Source organism: Podarcis bocagei (genome assembly GCF_964188305.1).
Source record: "Podarcis bocagei genome assembly, chromosome: 2".
In the NCBI taxonomy this organism is placed as follows: domain Eukaryota; kingdom Metazoa; phylum Chordata; class Lepidosauria; order Squamata; family Lacertidae; genus Podarcis; species Podarcis bocagei.
This window is the reverse complement of record NC_138126.1, coordinates 99,767,867-99,792,723: the sequence shown is the minus strand read 5'-3', so window position 1 is coordinate 99,792,723 and position 24,857 is coordinate 99,767,867. Positions and strand designations below refer to the sequence as shown.

General features: G+C 47.4%; 2 protein-coding genes across 3 annotated transcripts; one reads left to right on the top strand and one right to left on the bottom strand.

Moving 5' to 3' along the window:
- Nucleotides 1–1,819: 1,819 nt before the first annotated feature.
- On the bottom strand, nt 1,820–21,385 carry LOC308581887 (uncharacterized protein). 2 transcript variants are annotated; one of them, XM_081184673.1, is made up of 5 exons: nt 21,015–21,385; nt 15,583–15,704; nt 11,065–11,163; nt 10,276–10,440; nt 1,820–3,304 (listed from the first exon to the last, which is right to left on the bottom strand). In XM_081184673.1, exons 1-5 carry the CDS (start codon nt 21,049–21,051, stop codon nt 3,158–3,160), a joined length of 570 nt encoding a protein of 189 aa, XP_081040799.1. In that variant the 5' UTR covers nt 21,052–21,385; the 3' UTR covers nt 1,820–3,157. The 2 variants fall into 2 exon arrangements, with proteins under 2 accessions (XP_081040799.1, XP_081040800.1); XM_081184674.1 differs by having other exon boundaries at nt 15,583–15,701.
- LOC308581488 (uncharacterized protein) lies at nt 21,145–22,923 on the top strand (the record flags this gene model as incomplete). Its single annotated transcript, XM_081183898.1, has 3 exons — nt 21,145–21,207; nt 21,379–22,513; nt 22,769–22,923. 2 exons carry the CDS (start codon nt 21,145–21,147, stop codon nt 22,342–22,344), a joined length of 1,029 nt encoding a protein of 342 aa, XP_081040024.1. The 3' UTR covers nt 22,345–22,513; nt 22,769–22,923.
- Between the last annotated feature and the right edge of the window lie 1,934 nt (nt 22,924–24,857).

The window sequence follows — 24,857 nt, the reverse complement described above, 5'->3', positions numbered from 1 at the left end:
CTTATCATCTTACCAGGAGAGGTAATTCAAGCCGATGTTTTCATATGATTAGCTCTAACGTAATGGGAGGATTTTGATGGGCTGGATTGGAGTCAGGTTCTGAACACAAAAGTGTTACTCTGGCAGTTCTAAGAAGATTTCATGCAGCAGCCTGAACGTCTATAAATGCACATGCAATTATTTCTCCTAATATTTCAACACAGGAATGGTTTGACGGAGGGCATGGGCAATGAGCCCTCTGCTGCAACCTCCCCCAATGCCCCCACCCCCACCCTGATGGCTGTTCTTCTCCACCCACATAGCAAACTTATTAGGAGGGTGGGTGCAGCTGGGCAGCAGTGGAACACGTGCAGACCCACTGGGCAAAGTAGCTGCAGCATCTTCCCAAAATACTCCTGGTCCATGATGCAGTAGCACACATTGGGGCCCAAAAGCACTGAGGGTTAGGCTGCAGCCACTCTGCTCAGCTTACACAAAGCAATCAGACATTGGATGTTTTTGTAGTGTCTGTTGCTGATTCACAGTCGATTTCTATTTCCGGGGTTCATTACTTTGAAATGCTTCTGCGGTGGTGCTGGCTGGCTTTGACACATATCAAGCCCTGCATCTGTAGCCTTGTCCTTCCAGCATCGGCTACCATAAATATAGCGGGAGTGGGTGGCGCTGGGGTCTAAACCACTGAGCCTCTTCGGCTTGCTGATCAGGAGGTCGGAGGTTCAAATCGACACGACAGTGGTGAGCTCAGTCCTGGCTCCTGCCAACCTAGCAGTTTGAAAGCACCTCATTGCAAGTAGATAAATAGGTACCGCTGCAGCAGGAAGGTAAACGGTGTTTCCATGCACTCTGGTTTCCATCGCGGTGTCCCGTTATCACCAGAAGCAGTTCAGTCATGCTGTCCACATGACCCAGAAAGCTGTCTGTGGACAAACGCCAGCTCCCTCGGCCTGAAAGCGAGATGAGAGCCGCAACCCCATAGTCTGCTTTGACTGGACTTAACCATGTAGGGGTCCTTTACCTTTACCATAAATACGCAGGACCAGTGGCCTTGCTGTGGTTTGGTTTCTTAAAAAACACTGGCCTACTGAGCTGGGAAGCAGCTGTTAGCACAGTCAAGAGGGCAGACTTGACGCAATGCTATAGGGAGATGCCCAGCTATTTTGCTCCTATTCAGGAGTGCCGCAGGCTGACCTTTCAAGCTCTAATCTGCCCTGTGTGTCTGGTTGTGTCCCTCAGTTTGCTTTTGCCTCCTGCGCATTTCTTTTTTTTTTTTTTTTTTGGATTTAATCCATTCCTTTAAAAAAATCTGGGATGTTAGCAGCTCCCTCCATTTTGATTTTCAGGTGGGAGGGGAATGCTACCATCTGAAACCATGTAGCCATATACACAGGAAACACCAGCATTTGGGGAAAAAATCAAAACCTAGTAAGGAAAGGGAAAATAGATGATGCAGTGCATGCATGAACGCAGTAGATACGGAGTTGAATCCACCAAAATCGCTGCTCGCATGGGATGTCTTTGGCAACACAAGAGAACTTCCCCTGCCTCTGTGTACTTTCTGCACTGCCGATATCCGCAGCAGAGGCTTGTGGGGAGGGGGGATGCCCAAGGAGATTTGGGGGTGTGTAGAAAGGGAGGGAAGTTCCCTTGTGCCTGCATCTGTTTTCTAATGGTAATAATGCAGAATTGATCTGCAGTGAGCTTTTATTTCTGGAATTTAAACTAGTTTGTCAAGTAGCACTTTTCAGGGGCAAAAATATGCAACGTAGCTAGCTAGTGTGGGGAGTTCGTAGGGGAGGAAAAAGAACTCAGTCTCCATGGATTCTAGAATAAAATAATGTGTATTCAGCCTTAGTGTTGTGTGTCTGCACTCGCCATAATTATAGGCTGGAACCTGTATGAAACAAAAGAATCACTGCTGACCTTCTCAATTCCACACAAAGGAATTTGGCTAACCCCCCCCCCCCAAGCATTACACTCACAAAGTTGCAATGGGAAAGGAGGCCCCCAAAACATTTTTTCTCTCTGATCTGATTGTTTCAGTTTTAACAATGGCATTAGGAACATTTTAAAAGCCTCTTTGTCAAATACAAAAAAACAACAACCATCCAAATAACAAAAATCAAAGAGTGGAACTGACAGAGCAATCAAGGAGAGTAAACAATGACAGGAGTGATAGCTATCAGTTATCACCACCTTCCTCCCCTCCTGGGGGAGATCCCTCTTGTCTCTGCATGTAACCCTTTCTTGGTTATATGGCTTGGCCCCTAAAACCTTGGGCTGCTTCAGACTCCCAAGAAGGGAGGGAATTCCCTGCAGAAGCTCCCGATCCTGCCTTCTGCTGTCCTGTCCTATTTGGACTTGCAAAACTGCCCTGCAGCATTGAAAGAAAAGAGAGAGAAATCCTCATTGGAATTTGTCCGAGAATCAGTAGAAACAGCTGGAGGCAAAATACATTCATTCTGTCACTTGAAGCTGCAATCCCTGATAAGCGACACTCCTTAAGACAACCAGAGAGACAAAAGAAACTTTCTCCTGTTCAGGCTTAATACTTTGCAAGTTTGGCAGCTCCCACTGTTTTCTTTTTAATGTAATGGTTGCTGGTGTTTCCCTCCAAGGATGCTCTTTGAACAGGAAGTGTTGGCCTGCCTCTTGAAAAATGACAAGGGGAGCCTCTCGCTGGCTTGGTCCAAAGTTTGACCCTGCAAGCGGAAATCTCCATAGGGTTTTCTGTGGCTTTTCAATTCCTAGGGCAAGAAGGCAGCCCTGAGGGTAACTGATTCCGGCCCTCTGCCCTGAGAGACAGGAGTCCCTAGATCTAGTCTCTTCAAAACTCCTCCGGCCTTGGATACTTCAAAAGAGAGAGACCACAGCTTCCCCCAAGTGGTGTACACAGCACTGTTCAGCCGTCCTCAGGCTCAGTTCCAGAAAGAGCTGGCGATCTCCCAGCATTTGATCTCAATACTGTAATACTAGTAAGAAAAGGAAAGGGGAACAAAAAAACCCTTGGCTTTGTGTTGGCTTTGGTGAGTTCCACCCAGTTCCTTTTGCACCTGGAAAGGTTTGGCAGGTTTCTGCTGTGCAGGTGAAACCCACACCCCAAACTCTGGCATTGTCCCAGACACGGGGGTGGGCTGGGGGGACGGACCCAACCTGCAGCCTACACCGAAGTGTTCCTCTGAGCATGGTAAGTCGGCGAAGCTTGCAGCATGTCCGGCAAGCTCTGTCCAGCTGACAACTCCGAACCTGCTCCAGTCCCTGGTAAGGTTGCAGGATACCTCAGGGCTTGCTCGTAGGGTGGCGGTAACTGTGAAAAAAAGAAGCAGCTTGTTATACCGCCTCCTGAGAGAACCACAAATGATCTGCCCGCTTTGGCCTATTCCAATGTTTTCCCCCGGCATGTGTGCCAAGGCTCAGTTATTGTGCCAGCTTCACCCACCAGCCTCCACCACACCTACTTTGCCCAATGTCCACACACCAGTGAGCCTCACCCCTTATGCAACTGCATCGCACAATTCACGGCCCACAGGTGTGCTCCTGAGGCAGAAGCTGAGCTGATTTGCTTCCATGGTGTCTTCCAAAGCAATGCTGACAAAGAGCTGCACTGTTTGTTCATACTACAGTGGTACCTCAGGTTAAGAACGTAATTCGTTCCGGAGGTCCGTTCTTAACCTGAAACTGTTCTTAACCTGAAGCACCACTTTAGCTAATGGGGCCTCCTGCTGCTGCCGTGCCACCGGAGCCCGATTTCTGTTCTTATTCTGAAGCAAAGTTCTTAACCTGAGGCACTATTTCCAGGTTAGCGGAATGTGTAACCTGAAGCGTATGTAACCTGAGGTACCACTGTATAGTGGTACCTCTGGTTACGAACTTAATTCGTTCCGGAGGTCCGTTCTTAACCTGAAACTGTTCTTAACCTGAGACAGCACTTTAGATAATGGGGCCTCCTGCTGCCGTCGCCGCGCGATTTCTGTTCTCATCCTGAAGCAAAGTTCTTAACTATTTCTGGGTTAGCAGAGTCTGTAACCTGAAGTGTGTGTAACCTGAAGCGTCTGTAACCCGAGGTACCACCCAAGGTACCTGTCCTCCAAGGAGTTCAGACGCATGCCGCCATTTTATCCTCCTAACCAACTGTGTGAGGTAGATTTGGCCGAGAGACAACAACTGGTCCCAGCTCCCCCAGGGAGTTTAATGGCCGAGTGGAGACTTGAATTAGGATCTCCCAAATCCCAGGCCCTGTTAAAAGCAAGGCTGTGGTGATATCGGCTCTGGTTTACGGGAATGGGTTAGAACCTCAGAAATAATGAGCTGACATACAGCTGTCTCCCGTTAAGGTTTCAAGGCCGGTGTCACAAGTTAATTAGACCTATGGTCTAAGTTCCCATAAAACCTGGGCTGCTGGGAGTTCTCGGCAGCCAGCCAAGCTGGTTTTGGGGCTTTTGAAAGCATCTTGTTCCATTGCTCAGCCTATTGAGATTTAGGTGTGTTAATTTAGGTGTGTTTATGTTAATTACCTGGATAAGTGAGTTTTGCTGTTTTCTTACCTTCTGAGCTATGTTAATCTGTGTAATTATTTGGAGTTTCCCCCTTTCTTGTGGAGTTTTGTTTTAGTAAAAGTTTGCGTATGATTTTATGAAATCTGGTCTGATCTGAGCCGAACCCTTTCATTTCGACCACACTTTTCGGAGCACGGGTCATCATCCACCACAAACAGCTATAGCAGCCTTCATATTGGATGGATTCCCCCCCTAAATTGATTTTTGAATTCAGAATATTTATTGTTATTTATGTTTTATACTGTATTTTATGCTGTTTCTTGTTGCATCGATTAAGTGTTTTAAATTTGTTGTTAGCTGCCCTGAGCCCAGTTTTCTGAACCGGGAAGGGCGGGGTATAAATAAAATAAAATAATAATAATAATAATAATAATAATAATAATAATAATAATAATAATATCCAATGCTCCATCGACCCAGCAGTTCTGCCACCAAAACACTTGTGCATTGTTAGAAACAAGCATTTCGGCTCTCGCATCCTTTTCAGTCCCTCTGGCACACGGCCGAAAGCTACTCTTCTTTCGGTTAACCCCCCACTCTCCAAACATCCTAGAGAACCAGGATGCAGAAGACTGGCAGAAATCCTCATTATCAGATGGGCAGTTTTCTTCCCCAGCCCCCAGCCCTTTAAGTTCTCTGATTTTCTGCTGAGATCACTTCAGTCCAGAGCAGTCACTGAAGAGCAGCAACTCTCACTGGGGCCTCTGCCCAGGTTCACCAGCTTGCTTTTGCTCAGGGGCAAATGAACAAATGAAAATATTCACGGTGGTTAGAAGTTGCTTCCACCCAGGTTTTAACAGTAAAAAGAGTAGCCTTCCTAGAAAAGGATATTCTAACACAAGAACACCAGCTCACTTCCCTGCTGTGAGCCTGTTTACACACCGGACCATTAAGCTATTCCTTACATTCATATTTTTTTTTAAAAAAAGGCCTTTGTGGGGGGCAGGGGAGAGAGATAAAACAGATTCAATTTTTAAATATGTTTTATTATTACAGTCGACTTCCAACCGGAAACAATAGCGGAAGCTGCACTGGACGTTCAGCTTCCAAAAAAAGTTCAAAAACCAGAACACTCGCTTCCGGTTTTCAATTTTTCGTGAGCCAGAACGTTCGACTCTCAAGGTGTTCGGGAGCCGAGGTATGACTGTATTGTTACTTGATTAATGGGTTATTTAATGGCATATGTTTAAGGCTGCAGCTCCTCTGGGCAGGCATATATAAGGTTACACTGTTGTTTATTAAATTTACTAAAATTCGATAGCACCCTTCGCCCGAAAATCATGAGGCAGTGGACAATATAAAAAGCACAAAAATGCATAACGTAGTAACGAACAAAAACAATAACATGTGCGCTCCCTCACACCGTCCCCCAGTTTGGAAGGCCACAGATTGACCGCTTAACGGTGCAATCCTAGACAGGTCTACCCAGGAGTAAGTCCTAGTGGTTTAACAGGCTTACTCAGAGGCAAGTGGACAAAGGATTGCAGCCTGAATAAGTAAAAAAGAGATGGGATTCACTTAAGGAGAGAGCCATATTGTTGTTGTTGAATTTATATACCGCCCTATACCCAGGGGGCCTCAGGGCAGGTCACAAAATAAAATCAAGATATAAAACCGCAAAATATCTAATAAAAATAAAAACAACAACCCAATAGTCCCTCCCCCCTCCAAAAAACCCTACATTTTAAAAGGGCATAGGATGTAAATTGGATCAACCAAAGGCCTGGTTAAAAAGGAACGTTTTTGCCTGGCACCTAAAGGTGTATAATGAAGGCGCCAGGTGAGCTTCCCTGGGGAGAGCATTCCACAGATGGGGAGCCACTGCAGAGAAGGCCCATTCTCATGTTGCTACCCTCCAGACCTCTCAAGGAGGAGGCCCATGAAGAAGGGCCTCAGAAGATGATCTCAGGGTCTGGGCAGGTTCATATGGAAAGAGGCGGTCCTTGAGGTTTGCGCTCCTGAGCCGATGAAGGCTTTACAGTGATTTCTGCTTGCGCACCAGGGTTTCTCCTGTCCTCCCTCTGCACCCCTCCCCGTCGGTGGCTTGGAGGAGGTGTCAAAAGACAGCCCCACAGCACATAGAGGGGGGAGGGGGGGATTGTTCCATCTGACAAGCTGAGATACTTGAGCAGACAGGTTTGTTAATTTCTATTTTTTTTGTAAAAGTGGGGGTTCAAGCCCTCCTCTCCCAACACTCTGACCTTATGCCACACTGGTTCTCTGGTACATATACATTGTATTAAATATTCATATTGATTTTTAATTGCATTCAATAGGTTCTTTTGTTTCTGATTTATTCCAAAAAAGCTATCAGGGAGTCGTTTTTTGTATGTTGCACAAAGTATGGATTTTGACTTTAGGGCCTTTTTCTTTCCTGGCACATACTGTCCTGGGCGCAAAGATCTGAAAAGTAGAGCTCTGTGTGCCTTTCTTATCTTTCCTGCATCAGAAAAGCTACTTTCAGGGGCTTCAGGTTTGTTAATAGTGCAGCGCTGAATTCCACCCAACAGTTTTAAAGTTGGAACCATCCTTTCTTCTTAGAAGCGGCACGCAGGTGCCGTTCCAGACCTTATCTTAGAAGAGGCACCCTGTCCTAAGAGGCAGAAAAGGGCAGGTGCCTCTTATGAGATGGGGCTTGCCATAACTCAGAGGTAGAGCATATCTGCCTTGCATGTAGAAGGTCCCAAGTTCAAACCCCGGCTGGAAAGAAGGGACTGGGAGAGGCTCCCTGCCTGAAATCCGGGACAAACTGCTGCCAGTCAGTGTGGGAGATGCTGAGTGAGATGGGCCAACGGTCTGACTCAGCAGAAGGAAGCTTCCTGTGTTCGTATCTTGTAATCTTTATATGTACTTGAATCAAAAATACATTGTTGTGAGGGGGGAACCGCTGCCTATTTAACGGGGGGGGGGCACCTTTTTGTAGATAAAGAAGTTTTCCATCAATTAATCGGATTAATTGCTTGCATTGATGCTTGCGTCACAGCTGGCAGGGGCTGAAGTCCTGAACATCAAGGAAGTACAGTGGTACCTCTGGTTACATACGCTTCAGGTTACAGACTCCGCTAACCCAGAAATAGTACCTTGGGTTAAGAACTTTGCTTCAGGATGAGAACAGAAATTGTGCAGCGGCGGTGCGGTGGCAGCAGGCGGCCCCATTAGCTAAAGTGGTGCTTCAGGTTAAGAACAGTTTCAGGTTAAGAATGGACCTCCGGAACGAATTAAGTACTTAACCCAAGGTACCACTGTACCAGATTGGTGGTGGCTGGTTTAAACTTTGCAGGCTTGGCTTCAACCATGCCACCTGACCTGCAGGGTGGAAATTCCTTTCTGTGCCTTTATTCAAGGAAGCCATTCTTCTGTCCTAACACAGGGACTCAGAGCCACCACCACCACCACTTATTTATATGCTGCCCATGTGTCTTTTGAAAGTCAGGCAATTGTTTATTTCCTACTCTGCCTTGTCAAACTACCAGGGTGGTGAGCATCCCAATCAAACTCAGAAACCTTCCTTGCCTACCCATCTCTCAGGGTTCAGAGCCCAGGGAAAACAAAATCTCAAAATCAGGCAGGGAAAAGATGGAGAACAAGAAACCATGAATACTGTCCGAGGGCAGATGTGCGATCCAAGTACAAAGATCAGCTTGTAACGTTCATTGCAACACGTGCCCCTGCTTATCCGCTCTGGGCCTCTCCTTATCTAGACTGCGGGTTGTTATGAAGGCTCACCTATCTGCTGAAAGCACTTTAAGTATGCAATATAAATGGTAAGTGGTTGCGAGAGTGCTGACTACCATTATTGCTCCTTTGATAGAGTACTTGTAAGGCTCAAGTCCATTAGAAGAATCAACAGCAATGCTTGAGTCTTCTACACGGCTACTCAGAAATAAATCTCTCCCCCCCCCCCCCGCAGTTCAATGACATTTACAACCCAGCTGAGTTTGTAAACTGCCTCGGCCCTGTATACCTGAAGGAGCATCTCCACCTCCCCAGTCGTTCAGCTTGGACACTGAGGTCTGGCACCGAGGGCCTTCTGCCAGTCCCCTCAGTGCGAAAAGTGAGGTTACAGGGAACCAGGAAGAGGGCCTTCTCGGCAGTGGCACCCTCCCTGTGGAACGCCCTCCCATCAGATGTCAAGGAGCTAAAGAACTACACAACTTTTAGGAGACATCCAAAGGCAGCCCTGTATCAGGACATTTTTAACATTCCGATGTTTTATTAAGTTTTATATGTGTTGGAAGCTGCCCAGGGTAGCTGGGGCAATCCAGTCGGATGGGCGGGGTATAAATAATAAAGCTTTTATTTTATTTTACTTTATTATTTTATTTTTTACTACTGTTATTACTGTTATTCATCCTTAGAGGAGCCAATGCTAATTCAAACACACCAAGTATAGCTGCCATTTGAGAGGAACACCAGCATCCCACAGCAAAATTATTTTGCCTTTTCAAACTACTCTATTCTCTTCACTGTAAATTTAAACCTATTTGAAATGGGCTTCAGACTGTTTTAAGTAGGCTTTTTTTAAAAAAAAAAAACTGGCCTTGTTTTTGATGAGGTTTCCTGTGGTGTAAAGCATTGGTTTCATTTGTCCCATCCTCATCTGGAGAGCCAGGGTGGTATACTGGTCAGAGTGCTGGCCTGGGACCTTGGAAACCCGGGTTCAAATCCCCGCTCAGCTGTGAAACTCACAGGGTGACCCTGGGCCTCAGCCTATCCTACCTTGGGAGGACAGAAATGGAGAGGGGGAGAGGCATGTACACTATAAAAATCTTTGGTCAGATACGTTTTGCAGACTTTGAAGCACTACGCACACAAAACGTGTGAGCGGAGAGAACAACAGGATGCGTGTACAAGCATTGATGCTTCCTCCATTATGTCTCGGGGGTGGGGGAGAATCACTGCTTGGCTACAGCAGACGCAGGAAACCTTTTTACATCCAAAAACATCATTTCCTTCTGGGCAATCTTCCAAGGGCCACATAGCAGCAGCGGCGGATGGAGCCAGAGGCCAAAAGGGGCAGAGCAGCGGGTGTAACTCTTGCTCTTGTGCAGTAGACAAGTTTCTGCGCACCTGCCTACCCTCCAGCCAGGCAAGAAAGAGGCATTATCAGAGTGGAAGGACACATTCCAGCCAGGCAAAAACACTCAAAAAGGGTGCAAAGCAAGGACCTGCGTGGCCTGGGCAGAGTCCTGTAGGCCAGACAGAGAAATTTGGAGGGCCACATTGGGGTCTCTGGGCCTGAGGTTTCCTATATTCCTAGCTCCAGGTTAAAGGGGATCCTGGGCAGAAGGTCCTCTGGTCTGAGAACCCTCCTGTGACCTTGGCAGGCAGCAACAGAACAGCTCCTACAGTGCCAGGGGCATGGCAAGGCACTTTGCACCGTCTCAGAGGCTTTATCCCCGGCTGCCACCGTGTCTGTTTTGGCTCCTTGAGGAAGACAGAAGCACTTCTTTCCAAAAGATACAGGCTGAATCATTAGCCAGAAGGAATGTAAACAAGTGGCTTAGCGCTGGAGCCTCCTGGAACACTGTGTTCCTTCCAAGATAAAAATGCCATTGGAAAGATAGAGCCAGGTCTCAAGGTATCAGGAGGAGGAGGAGGAACCTACGGGCAAGTTTTATAATTGGAGACCTGCCAGCGGGATAATTCTATACCCTAAGATAGTGGTAGGGTGGAGGGTTGCTGTTTTTTTATTATTATTATTTTGCTGAAGATTGCTTACCTCTGGGGAGATCTCCGCCCACAAGCCGAACCTTTCGGCAATCATCTGGTGGATCTCCCGCTGGCGATCCTTCTTCCGCACGCTCTCGTAGCTCGGCAGCCGCGGCTGCTCCCACGGTGGGAGCTGGTAGCTGCTGGGGGGTCCGACACAGAACAGCTCATCTCCCTAGATGCACAGAGGGACACCATTAGCAAATGCACCCGGATGATACACCCAGCTCGGGGGCTCGTCCGTTGTTGCCTTCCCACTTTACTTCTTAGGAATTGGCTTGACGACAAAAATCCGCCGCTCGCCTATAATGGGAGAAGCAGCCTTCGGAAGAAAGCAAAACGATGCCAGTTCTCGCATGCGGCACAATACTCTCCATGCTTCCCTCCTTGGGTGTCGAAATGTGTTATTTCCATGCATGCAAAGCCATAAAAGCCACACTGTGAAAATAGTGGGTCTGTGGAAGCCTTGTTCTTGGAACAGAGAATATGCCAGCAACGCTTTGTTCAACAAGTGCTGGCACAACAAGGCACTTGCTGAGACTCGTGCCCCTTGCCCAGGGGTTTCCACAACCACCAGGCCCATGGACCTGGTGCTTTTTCTCCCTGATTCCACCTCCTCATTGACCCAACCTCTTGCCTAGAGGGGACAACCCCTGGGGATCCACCATCAGCGGTTCCAACTCCCCCCCCCCCTGGTGTTTGGCTGGCCTCCTGAATCAAGCCCCCTTCTCCTGCGCAGGTCACGCTCCTTTTACAGGTGATTCGCCCAAACTTTCAGGAAGGAAAGTCTCCCCCTCACCTGGACGCCAGGGTTTTCAGCTGCGCTTTCCAGACGCGGCGTCCCCGACGGTGGTCCCACCAGACGCTGGTTGCTGCTGAAGTAGGGAGGGGGGCAATCCTGCGTGGAGCGAAAGAGAGGGAGGAAAGTTAAAATACAAGCCGAGCTTTCCTCTCGGGCAACTCTGGGGTGCGTGTTCAGCAAGCTGGCAATGTGTTCCATTGCGCAGATCAAAAGTAACAACACCTGGAAGGTCACAGGCTCCTCGTGGCCAAAGCTTGTGCCTCAAGTTCAGTCACTGGCTTGGGGTCATAAACAAAATGGCCGTGCCTCCTCCTAGGAGTCAGGGCGGCAGAAAGGCCTTGACATCAAACCACCCTGTCCAGAGCCCTGTGCTTATTTAATTTTTTATTTTAAAAGTATTTCTAAGCTGCCTTTTGCACAGAAGCGGAAGGACTGCAAATCTCAATTAGCTGAAGCCTCTTCGTGTTCATGTGACAAGAGCGCTGACTGAAAAGTTTCACCTCTGAAAACAAACGCTCACAAGCTGTTTTTTCTCCGACAGCTGCTGTCGTTGAATCACTCTTCAGGGCGCAGTTTTCTAGAGCCAAGAGCTTCCCGGCAAGCTACACTTTCCTAGCTAAACCCACTTTTGGTATATGGCAAAATTATATCAATCCTGGTTCGTGAAGAGGCCTCAGAGAACAACAGAAAGTTATGCCTGGGCAACCAGCCAGAGGACGCCAGGGATGGCTTCCATCCTCTCAGGAAGGAATGAGGGAGGAGTTCCTGGCTTGAGGTATCTACCATCTTCTTTAACAGAAACCTGAGAGACCCCCCAAGTGCAAAGTTGTGGCTGATGGGGGAAGAAACTTAAAGGAACACCGTGCACCTGAGGCACAGCCAACTTGTTTTCAGGGCAGGAACTGAACTTGCTGTCCCCTTCACAAACACAAAAGCCCTTAATTTCCTCTCAAGCTTTTCCTCAGCCTAATTTTAAAGGGTGGCAGTGGGTAAGCCTTTTTTCATTGTTGCTGCCTGTAAATATTTGAGCGTCGGAAACCATTATCAACAGACTGCAAACTACCCCAGCAGATCCCAATCTACCTCCTGTCTGTTGGTAGCCTCTGATATGTAATCCAGCACCTTACAGCACCATGTCTGTTTGTTTGTTTTGGTGTGTGAGCCACCTTGGTTATTTGGGATATTTAACTGCAGCCGCTGAAACATCCTTCCCACTTGCATAGGATGTTGTCTGTGTACATAATGATTCACCTGGGTGGCGGCAGTAAAGCATCTCAACCGCTGGAATATGGGATTCTGACATTAGGCCTGAAGCAGTGATAAAAGCCACTTGGTTGTAGATAAGAGTGAATCATCTACAGAAATCCCTAGCGCTGGTCTTTCCCAGATCTCCCACTCTATGCCTGAGCTCTACACACTGCTTCTCCTAGAGAGGCGTGTTTTGAGAACAACAGGAAGTCCTCGTGGGTGCCAGCCCACCTCCCAAAGGACGGGGATACAGCAGCGTTCTTCAAAGGTGTTGTTAAGACTACAGTTCGCATCAGCCCCAGGCAGTTGTATGGACATGTATGCTACCCCAGGCAGTTGTATGCTACTAAGCAAACACCTGCAAAAGGGCACAGGAGGCAGAGCCACAAAGAGATCCATCACAAGTAACAGCAAGAAGGGAGCAGAGAAACCCAAAGAGAGAAGGAACAGGTTGAATGGAATCACGGGGGGGGGGGGGACACCATGGGCTCACTTGAAAGGAGTGATTATACTACAGTGGTACCTCAGGTTAAGAACTTAATTCGTTCTGGAGGTCTGTTCTTAACCTGAGGTACCACTTTAGCTAATGGGGCCTCCCACTGCCGCCGCCACACGATTTCTGTTCTCATCCTGAAGTAAAGTTCATAACCCAAGGTACTATTTCTGGGTTAGTGGAGTCTGTAACCTGAAGCGTCTGTAACCCGAGGTACCACTGTACATCAATATTGGCCTTATTGAGAGCCTAGGGGAAATTCAATGATTTGCAAATGTCTGGTGTAGCACTTAAATGAGCCCAGACCTGCCTCCAGATATAATCCCTTTCCTCTGGGGATAATTAACATCTTTGGGCAAGGAAAGAGGGACGTGATGGGTCAGCAAACTGCAATTTATATACGTGTCGGCCAGTACGACGTATCATATTCTTGTGGAAAGCGGGATGTGAGTTTCCAAGGGTCCGTTTTGCATTTCACTTTCTTCTCCCATCCCTTCTGGTTTCTTGCAACGGAGCCTCTGAGAAACTACCTCCATTGTTCAAGCTAAGCCTCCACAGGTGGAGCAACCAAAACGTAGCACCAGCTCCCGAAGCTCTGAAATCCGAACCTGGGATCCGAAAGGTGAGCCGCAAGCAAACAAGGCTCGGGTGTTGCCTCGGTAGGGCTTGCCAATCTGGCACATGGCCCTGAGCTCTCCCCAGCAGATCTACGTGTGCTGCTGCACAGCACTTAGCCAATCGCTTCGCTTCCACTCACAGACCCAAAGGTTCCACTTGCATGGGACCACCGACGCACTTGCAGAAGCCTTTGTGGTAGTGTGGCGAACTGGGCAGGGCAGTGTTTTGACAGCAGGTTGCCACCGTATGATAACCTGCATGCACACATGTTATATACAGTAATCTGGGATAGTGGAGGCCGCATGGCTGGAGGCCAGAAATGATCACTTTCCCATGCAAGCAGCAAACTTTTAAGAGGCTCTTGCACCTGGTCCCATCAACTCAAACGGTGTCGCCTCCTGTGCCACAAAAGCCCACAAGGGTAGTGGCATGGCAGTCTCGAGAAAACAAAAGGAAAGTTCCCAACTGGAGGGGATACCGCAACTGGAAAGTTGCAATTCCTCCAGCAAAAATCAGGAGAGACCACACCCATCAAACATGTCATCTTGACATGACTTGAATTGAGCGTTCCTAAATTCTGGCCTGATTTCATGATGTGACACCTGGACCCAAAAACACAAGCTTTTATTAGGAAAGCATTTCAATTGTCCCTGAACATGAACGTGATACACAAAACTTATTGGGCTGAGGAAACCCCTGTCACAGCCCTCTTGGCCGTACTAGGGACATGGCACATTTCTGTTACTTCAAAGCAATTCCGAGTCTTTGCTGCCACCCTCCAATCAATGTTGGGTTCTGGACTACAAGCACTGTGGGATTTCTCTTGCTTTTGCCACGTGGCTATAGCTACACCAACATGCATCCTGTAAAGGAATTCCTGCTATCTGCCAGGAATCACCTGAAAGTCACCCCTGATGGTTCCTTTCCAGGAGAGTTAAGTGAGCCATCTTCACTGCTTCTGGTGGCCAAACTGCACTTTTTACCATGAGCAGTTTCATATGTGAATATGCGGAAGTACAAATGTAAATGAATAAAGGGATTTGTTCCTCGCTGAAGGGAACCTCTGAATACCAGTTGCTAAGGAACACATTTGGGAAGAGAGAGAGGTCTGTTGCTCTCATGCTCTGTTTGGGGGCTTCTCAAGAGGCCACTCTCTGGCTGGTCGTAGGGAGAAACAGCGTTCTGGACTAGATAGGCCTTTGGTGGTCTGAACCTGCAGGGGGGGAAGTATACACAGGCTGCCCAGGTTTTTTGGTCTTTCAAATGTCTAATGCACGGTGGGGTGGGGAGAGAAATGCCATGAAGTTGCTCAGGTGCTCCTCAAACAGCAGTCATCAAAAAAGTGTGTGTGTGTGTGTGCGCGCGCGCATAAGAGAGAGGGGAAGGGTTTGTGACTGTGAGTGAGTGAGAGAGAGAGAGAGAGAGAGAGAGAGAGAGAAGGAAAATAGGGGGAAATGTTCTCTCTGTGGCTGTCTCCAATCGTGAGCTGTGCAAAGTATAATGCTGGTTGCCAGGATACCAGCAACCAAGAGTGGCATTGTCTGTATTTTACCCGTGCCTTACAGTAGCACTCCCTGCTGTGATCCATCGTTGCCAAAAAAGAAAGAAAGAGAGAAGGAAAGAAAGAGAAAGAAAGAGAAAGAAAGAAAGAAAGAAGTGTGCCAGAGAGTTAAGGAGGAGTGCAGTTCTCTTAGGCGCAGGGGGAGATCACCATCGCCCTGGCGACCTGCGTCACTCCTGGCGCTGCCTTCTCGTGCTCTCAAAATTCAATAACGTGCCCCCGACAGCACAAGCCATGCTCAAAAGCCGCCCATTGGCGACACGCTCAGGTGAAAGGGCTTTGTTGGTGGACGAGAGTGGGAAGGAAGCGGGGAGCCAGGGAGTGTCTTGGTGAGTACACACTATAACCCAGCAGGAGAGAACTGCAAATAGGCCTTGAGCTGCTCTCCAGCCAGGAGTAAGCAACGAATTATTATAATCATAATAATGCCTAAACCCCGAGGCCATTCTGTACAAACATGTAAAGGGAACCTACAGAAGGCTGAGTTGGGCGGGTGCCTTGGTTCCTTCCATCCCATGTGGTGGGTGGGCAGGTGGGTGCATTCGGATGCAAGGCCTATTGAAACAGCAGGGAAGAGGGAGGTGGAGATACTCACATACTGACTGGGGCTCTGGAAGAAACGGCAAGAGCACAGGAACTGGCAGCACAGAGGGTCCCGGTGGTACAAAAGCAGCAGCAGCACCAAAATGGCCACGATGAAGATGGAGGAAGAAACTGCTGTCAAGGAAGAGAAAAGGGGAAACACGGGTGAGGGTGTTCCACAGAGCCTGGGACTAGGCATCAGGCTTCACATCCCGGCTGACGTCTCCAGGAAATGTACACTCTGCAAGGCTAAAGGCAACGGGGGCAGGAGAGAGCGCCACCGATTTAGCGCCCTGTGGTATCCTAACCGAGTTCATCCCTAGCTAGGAGCAGTGACTTTGGGAACCTACATGGGCACAATGGAAGCACGAATGACAGAAACAGGTACCCAAATGCTCCTGGAGAAGACTGGAAACAGGAGCTGCCAAAAGCACACTTTTCAAGCCTTCCTAATTGTCTCAACTTTTCTCTCATAACTGAGATTCCAGCCCTTGGCAGACAGAAACAGGTGTCCAGTTCTTAAAAAACAAGCAAAACACACCAATGCAGATATAGCAAACTGAATCGGGGTGCGATCTGCCTCGGGGCAGACACAACAATGAGGTTTATGGTCTAAGATTTGGTGGCATTCCAGCACCACTAAGAAATGCAAAGATGGTCAATGAATACTTGTATACAGGCCCCTATGGCAAGTAAAAATGGTCTCCATTCTGACTAGGTAAAGAAGCTTCTGTGAACTGAAAAGAGAAACTGCTATTTTTAATCAAATAAAACCATCAATATGCCACAAGTATCTGTGGGAAAGGTAGGCTGTGAAGCATGCTTGTGGACTAGTAACTTGTCACATTTACATGGCCGGAATCAATCTATGTTGGTAGGCGAGTTGTTGTTGGGTGGTTTTTTTAAAAAGAGCATCACAGAGCTCCAGTAGTTTGAGAGTGATACTCTTGTTCAACCAAATCTCTGCACATTTAGGAATGTGAAAGCTTTCTATTCAGGAAGAATAGAAATACAGTGGTACCTCGGGTTAAGAACTTAATTCGTTCCAGAGGTCCGTTCTTAACCTGAAGCACACTTTAGCTAATGGGGCTTCCTGCCGCCACCGCGCGATTTCTGTTCTCCTCCTGAAGCAAAGTTCTTAACCCAAGGTAATATTTCTGGGTTAGCAGAGTCTGTAACCTGAAGCGTACCTGAGGTACCACTGTATAGCTAATTTTAAGAGGCTGGCAGTTGTCTAAATGTCTCTTAAGCAGGCTATCTATCACATGAAACATAGGTCATGACAATCTAGCCTTAGCTCGTAAGCCCCATCGGAGATGGGCCTGTGAAACTTCTTCTCTGTAAAGGGCCATGCACAGATTTGGTACTAAGCAAGTAGAAAAATAAATAAATTCAGCGTCCTGTTATCACAACAGGCAACTGCTGCCCACGGGAAGCCCGCAAGCAGAACCTGAGATTCCACCCCCTGGTCCGAATTGCCCCTTAAGGTATAGGACCCCTGGATGGTTAAGTCCAGTCCAAGGCAACTATGAGGTTGTGGCACACATCTCGCTTTCAGGCCGAGGGAACCAGCACTTGTCCACAGACAACTTTCTGGGTCATGTGGCCAGCATAACCAAACCACTTCTGGCGCAACGGAACACCATGATGGAAACCAGAATGCACGAAAACTCCATTTACCTTCCCGCCGCAGCAGTACCTATTAATCTACTTGCATTCTGATGTGCTTTCGAACTGCTAGGTTGGCAGGAGCTGGGGCAGAGCAACAGGAGCTCACCCCATAGGGGGGATTCGAACCACCGACCTTCTGATTGGCAAGCCCAAGAGGCTCAGTGGTTTAGACTTTACCTTTACCCCTTATTGCACCCAGCAATAGCAGATATGGTGCTCCCTTGCGTATGCGGCTCACTTGCATAAACTTTCCAAGCACTTCCTCCTTATCGTACGCTGCCTCTGCTATAGTGGCACCACAGCCCTACCGCTTGTAGCACAATCTAATCTGGGTGATTTGAGGTAAACTATAAAACATGGTTGGCTTTCCAGGGAGTACTATGCAGCTGGCCTGTTGCTAGTTTCTCAAGCAATAAACCTGTTTCACTGCCCCATTTTCAACACCCACCACTAAGAAATAAAATACAGATGCAGACCTTCAACACAGTCCTTCTGGGATACTGTGTCACCTACATAGTATTAAGTACCGTTCCCAAATTTCAGCCACTTCTCACTTCCAGTCCCACCCAGCCCTGGCACAGTCCAAAAAACCACCTGGGACAAAAGAAAATCACAAACATTTCAAATGAACTGCTATTATTTGGGTATACGTTTACTGCAACCAATGTCATGTGCTACGGTAAAGAAGCAATAAAACTGATCCAGGAGAGCAGTTTTAAGTGCCCATACAGAGTACTGAAAACCAAAAATAACAGAATTCCAAAGGATTCCTAAAGGATTCTGGTATTTGGGGCACATTTTTAGTCCAGCCAACAGAAACTATTGGGGTACAAAATGCAAAACTGACACAGAGAAGCAGAGCAGAGTTGGTTTCTCCTGACACGACACACTTGGCTTGGATGTGTCCAATTTCCAAGGTGTGTTGGAATTTGGCTTAGGATAATAAAATGCCCCCAACCCCACAAAATATCTCTCTCTCTCTCTCTGTAGTTACATTTTCAATTTCTCTCGAATAAGTTTTTGTGGGGTTTTTAAAGTCCTTATTCCCTCTGGGATTTTCTTTAGTGCTTTCCTCTCTCCCCATTAATCCCTGCCTTGCCTTCTTCCTTTGTATCACATATTCTTAGAACATAAACCTGTGGGCAGGACCTGCCTTTATTCTACTCTGGAGGCGCTTAGCAAGAGGTAAGACCTCAAGAAATAGCTGAATGACACCAGGGAAATTTGGCAACTAGCAAAAAATCCAACGAAAACAGCAGCAATTAAAGCACTGGAGGACTTTGGGTCCCAGGAGCCTGCAATTCCACCACATACTGACTTCAGATTAGCCCTACTGGTTTTAATAGGATTGGAGTAAAAACATGTTTGGGATTGTGACCTTAATCTCTTAATTTTCACATTCCTCATATTTCTGCTTTCAAATGAAAGCCAGATGGTAATATTTCCTTATTTCACTTAAGATGGTAATCCACTCATTTTTGCAACAAAAAACCACCCTGAAAAGTCCAAGCATTTCTACTTTGCAGTCCTCAGACTAACAACTTACTTCCAAGTAGCTCTGCTGACCATAGGTGATAATGCAAGAGAAATCAAGTTTAAATATCATTCTGTTGTGTTTCCACCTGCTTTATCAGAACAAGGCTGTTCAGAAGCTAATGCAGAAGAATTTGATCTGCAAGTTTGAGGGCCTGGCACCTCCAACATATATTAATTTTGGGGGGCTTTTAACATATTCTGGTTTATGCATGCTGGATCAGGGATCATGCATGCAGCAGCCTGAGTTATAACTAGATTAGATCTTGATAGAACAATCTTGTCTGCAGGTGGGAAATTGTCCTTATTCTACCATGTGGAGTCAGCAGAACTGAGCAGAGGAGGGAGCTTCTCATCTGTGTTGAATTTGCTGAACTTGTCACCCAATAACAACTGGAAGCCCATTAGATACTCATCCCTGGTCTAAAAAAGCCTTTTCTTATTTTCATTTGGAACACCAGATTTTTCCAAACAAGGAAAAGTAACAGGGATGCAATGAACGGTGCTTCCACAGACAAATGAACAAATCTTGCTCTCTCCTGCTGATATACAGACAACACGGCCAATTTATTTCATCACTCTGACTCCCAACAGTTTCATAAAGGGAATTGCTGGTCTAATCTTTGCTTTGGATGAGAAAGGCTTTTTAAAAATTCTATACTTCATATTCTGTGTCTCTCACCTGTATGTGAGGCATGTTGGACAGGAATACAGGAGTTTTCACTTGGGCTATACAACTCTCTGCCCTGGGAGAGCAGCCTGGCCCTTGGAGCCATTTTTAATTATCATTTGCTGCCTTTTGAAAACATGCCTGTTCTGGTAGCCGTTTTTATAGTCAAACTGGCTAATTGTATATGTCATTTTTGTTTGCCTCATCATTTATTTAATTGACGCTCTGTTTTCAATACTTGATTTTGTATTTTGATTTTACTGTTGCTAACCAGCTTGGGCGTCTTTGGGTGGAAAATGGGAGAATGCATATTGACTAATATTTTTTGTAATGCTTCCAGATAGGCTGCTGTACTTTTTGCCCGAATAATATGAAGGATATCCTTCTCTGCAGGCGTCTTTGGAGAGCCTTGATAATGATCTACAATGGGCAGTTGTGCGTGGAAGACACAAGCCTTCAGACCTCAGAGGAGGGCACAGGTCACACTATGAAACTCCAAAGCTTGTTCAACAAAATATGCACCACTCTCACATCCCAAAAAAACGGGCACAACAATATCAACATGGGGAGCAGGTGATTGACAATCATCAATCTTGTCTCTCTAGCAGGTGATCCCAGATGTCTCTTCAAATTCCAAACAGTATTTTGTTCACAAAAGAGCTTGGAGCTGTAATTCTTGTAGGAAACCTCTTAAAATATTTTTATCCAACCGAAAGCCAAAACAGGAAAAAGTGATACCTTTCATTAGATCAGCTGCTTAGTATAGAAAGAAAAACTGCATGCAAGTTTTTTACTTCACAGAAACCTTTGTTAGGTAGAAGCAGTCCTATGGCTCTCCAAAGCTTCTATATTTCTGTACCAGTTTAAGTTCCTCTGATAAGCTGTACCATTCTGCTCACATCATTCTCTGCTGAACTTCTACTCAAACATACTGAAGAAAAGGAATCGCAGGAAATCCAAATACATAAACAGGATTCCACCGTCCTGATTTGAACGTTATCCCTACATGCTCCTTACAGCTCTGTGGGAGTGTCAAAAGGGCTCCTGATGCACTGAGCCAGCCCTTCCCATCCCTGGAGCCATGCCAACGCTAACAGAGCTCCCTAATAGTTCATCTCCTCCAGTAACCCCCACGAAGGGCAGGAGGTCAACATGGGTGATGAATCCACAATGCAGAGGGATGCCAAGCCAGAAGCTAAGTTAGCATCCCTGAGAACATAACCTAAGTTAGCATTCACAGCAGGAAATCACCCTTTCTGCCACAAAAGCTGTGACTTGCAGAAACCTGCAGCTGCCTCTGCAAGGCTAAGACTTTGCCCAGTACCTGCCTGTAATATAAACAACCAGGTTCCAAGCACTTGAATCTACCAGTTTCCCTGAAGGGGCCATAAACAGGGTCTAGGTGCCAAACCAAAACCATATTATGTGTGTGCATACAGCGAAGTATAACGCCAGGGACATAACCAAGCAGGGGGAGGCAGTCTCATTTTTTTGGGGGGGGGAGAGGACCCCCCACAACTCCCAGCATCCATCCCGATTTAAAGGCGAGAGAAAGCCATGCAAGGACTCACTGGTGGCTATGATAATCGCCACGACGCTGCTATCCATGGGAACAGGGGCGGTGGGCGGGTGTGGCAGCGCCTCGCTCGGCTGGCTCAACTCTGGTCGACTGCGAGATCCCTTCCAGCTTGGTGGCTCCACATGGAGGAGGGGAATCCGCCCGAATCCAGTCCCCGCCGGCGAATTCACCAGCCCTCCGGTTCCGTTAGCTTTGGACCCCCCCCCCCGCCAGGACGGAGCCCGTGCAGCCCAGCCCGGTTCCTTCTGGCTTCTCCTCGGGTTCGATCCCGGGATACGTCCGGCCAATGACTGGCTTCGTGCGCTCCTAACTTATCGCTCCCCTCCTGCTCTTCTTTGCATCGCTCCCGGGGTTAGCATCGCACTCTCGAGGCAGTAAGCTCTTCGGCACTGAGCTCTCCTCTTCCTTCCAGCGCTGGGCTGGTTGGTTCTGGAGTAATATTTTTTTGCACTTTCCGTCCTCGGTCTCCCTTAGGGCAGATAAACTGTTCCAAAGGTGAGCGCGCCAGGGGGAGAGCTTGGCTCGGCTCCTTCTTCGGCAGATGCCTGGCTTCGGAGACGCTCCCCCCGCAAAAGGGTTGTTGCAGCAGCAGCAGCGCGGTCTGCACTCTCCATAGGCTCCCCCTGAAGAGAATTCAAAATCGCCGGCTTAAAGATCCAGTTGTTTCCCCTCGATCGGAGCCTCCAGCAAGGTTGCGGAGCCTTTCCTGGGCCTGGCCGCTTCCCTCCGGCATCCCGGGCCCAGCCGAGTTGCACGTGCGCCTTGCAAAGCCCATCCGAGGTGAGGCCAGGAAGTGCAATGGGATTTCTCTTCCAAAATCAAAACCGAAGCAACAAAAGCAGCAGCAGCAGCAGCAACAACAACCCCCTCGCTCGGATTCCGCGACCTGCACGGCTCTCCTTCCAGCCTCGCGGGGAGATCTTTGCACCCTCTACCGCCTTCCTGCGCCGATCTCCCAGGTTCCGCTTCTGATTGGTCGCGGAGGCAACGCTCTGGGTCTCCATTGGTGGGAAGTGAAAAGAGCTACCTTCTCCGGATGCAACATTGTGTCGGCGGTCGTCATGGTAACTGTGCACGTGGGGAGGAACGGGGTGGGGGGGAGCGAAAGTAACGCGCTTCCTCCGGCGTTCCATTGTCAATGGGTTTTTATTGCGCATCGTAAGTTTCCCCTGATATCCCCCTACCCCCGAGCTTTAGGCGTCCTGAGAAACAAAGCTACGCGGGCAAGAGGAATTTTATTTAAATCGACGATTAAGAAGAGAGTCTGCGTTAAAGTGTTTTCCAAAGATCTCATAGCAGTTGTTGTTGTTGCTCACTTGTGAAGCACCTGAAATTTTCTAAGCGCTCGACCGGCCGATGGATGGATGGCGTCAGATTGGTCTCTCCCCCCCCCCCCCTTGTTGTAACGCTTTTGGGGGAGGCAGCTTCCAACTTGACCCGAAAGGACACCTGAGGCCGGAGTATACCTCTTATTCAGCTCTGCAGACCCAGGTAACGAAGTGGCCGCAGAGGTTTCGTTCCTGCTTGGCTGCCTCACCAACACAATTGCGTTTTTAAAAAAAGTCTTGACGTTTTCCATATTCTTTCCGTGCATGTTTATGGGTGACGAGAACAGCGGCCATTCCTAAATCAGCACCACCAGAGGGTGGATGAGAGTGAATTCTGCTGCGTTAGTTATTTTCATCCATTATATACATTAACTCTGCATTATTAAACTACAAATTCTCTTCTGTTGCTATACTTCAGATCCTGCAAACGTTTTAACATGTCCAAAACACCGTGAAAGAGGTGGATGGGAAGTCAACAGATATGAGAGTCGTTCAGATTGCATTTTAAAAGAATTGTATTTTAAAAGAATTTGCAAAAATTGAAAATTTAATAAATATATTTTTAAAATTAAATTCCCCATCCCTACTTTAGTTAAATCCCTCCTCTCTTTACATTGCTTGTATTAATAAACTTCTTTACAGGGTCGATACAAAGGAATCAATTCAAAACACTCCATAGCATATTCATTCTTAGTATCATTCAGTGTCTGAAGTTAGGGAGCAGCACTGACCGCAGGAACAAACAGTCCGTACTAGTTAACTAACTCTAGTTAATAAGTCATTTGCAGCTTTGGCGGCAGCAGAATTCCTCTGAGTTACAACTGAAGGCCTCCCACTAGCTGAGAGTTTGGCAGGTGAGTACGCGCTGGGTCTTAACACTTCATAGGTTCTGGAAATGCAGAAGGCTCATTCATCATGCTAAGTGCCTACCCTTGTGTTCAAGTATAATAACCTTTCACTTGACATCTCCCTCACAATGCTGCTTTGCAGAATGTAAAAAGGCTGCTCCAACAGTGACTCTACAGGAAGCTCCCTCTGCTGGTTCAACTGTTTATTGAGTGACAGGACCCTTCCCCTTCCCCCTCCAAATGTTTGTTTGCTTTACAGAAGATTTCTTCCAAGGATCTTCTACAGCAGTGTTTCCCCAACTTGGGTCTCCAGCTGCTTTTTGGACTACAATTCCCATCATCCCTGACCACTGGTCCTGCTAGCTAGGGATGATGGGAGTTCTAGTCCAAAAAAACCAGCTAGAGACGCAAATTTCGGAAACACTGTTCTACAGTGCAAGAAACTTCAACTTGCTTGTGCAGATGAGAAAGGGGCAGTCCAGCCCAGCATAACTGGGAAATCCTTTAGACCTCACCATTATTGGACAAGGTAGAATGACTATTTTTCTAGAACCTGGCCTTTAGAAAGCAACTCTTGCTTGCACACTGAAGGCATGGTGAAGAGATCGCAACACAGCCAGTACACACTTTTCAGCTACGGCAATCATTTGTAATTGTTCTGCAGTGGTATCTCGGGTCACATACACTTCAGGTTACAGACTCCGCTAACCCAGAGATAGTACCTTGGGTTAAGAACTCTGCTTCAGGATGAGAACAGAAATTGCGCAGCGGCAGCGGGAGGCCCCATTAGCTAAAGTGGAACCTCAGGTTAAGAACAGTTTCAGGTTAAGAACGGACCTCCGGAACGAATTAAGTACTTAACCTGAGGTACCACTGTATTTGTCCCCCTCCCAAAACTGAAATAAAGACCAACAACATACGTTACTTGAATCAGAAGTAGACTGCACCTTTTATGATGTTCAGTGAATCCTATTGCTGATAATCATCCACGATACCATCAACTCTCCTGTGATACAAAGCAGGGACCATTGTCTTCTACAAATTTTAGAGTGCTCATCCTCAAACCGTGAAGGATGCTCACATTTGCAAAGAAGAAATCTTAAGATTCTTACTTCTTGGCACTTGGCAGATATCAGCGGTCACAGCTTGTGTGTGTGTGTGTGTGTGTGTGTGTGTGTGTGTAAGAGGTTCAGGGCCGGCTCTACTATTAGGCAGGGTAAGGGAGTTATCTCAGGCAGCAGATGCTGGATAACAGAACTGCCCTGTGCCACTTAATCTAGCCAGCTGCCCTCAGAGAGTGGAGAATCCTGTCCCCTCACTCATGTTGAACTAAGATTCAGATGCCAATCTCACCAGCTTCCATTTGAAGGACAAGACATTCCTTGCAGTGAGAGCCATGCAGAGCATGTGAAGAACCAAAATGGCATCAGGTAGTGATAGCCCATCAAAAACCAAGCTGTGGGTCTTTTGCTCACCGCCAACACCAGCTGACCAACCCTGGTTGAGAGGATTTTTGCTACATTAGCCCCAAAGAATGAAACCAATGTGGTTATATAGGCAGACCTAGTACAGCGGCTACTACGTTAAAGAACCCAACAGCTGTGTACTTTTGCATGCACAGCAGCTAGAAAAATATGGCCCCAAAGCAGAAGCTGGTTT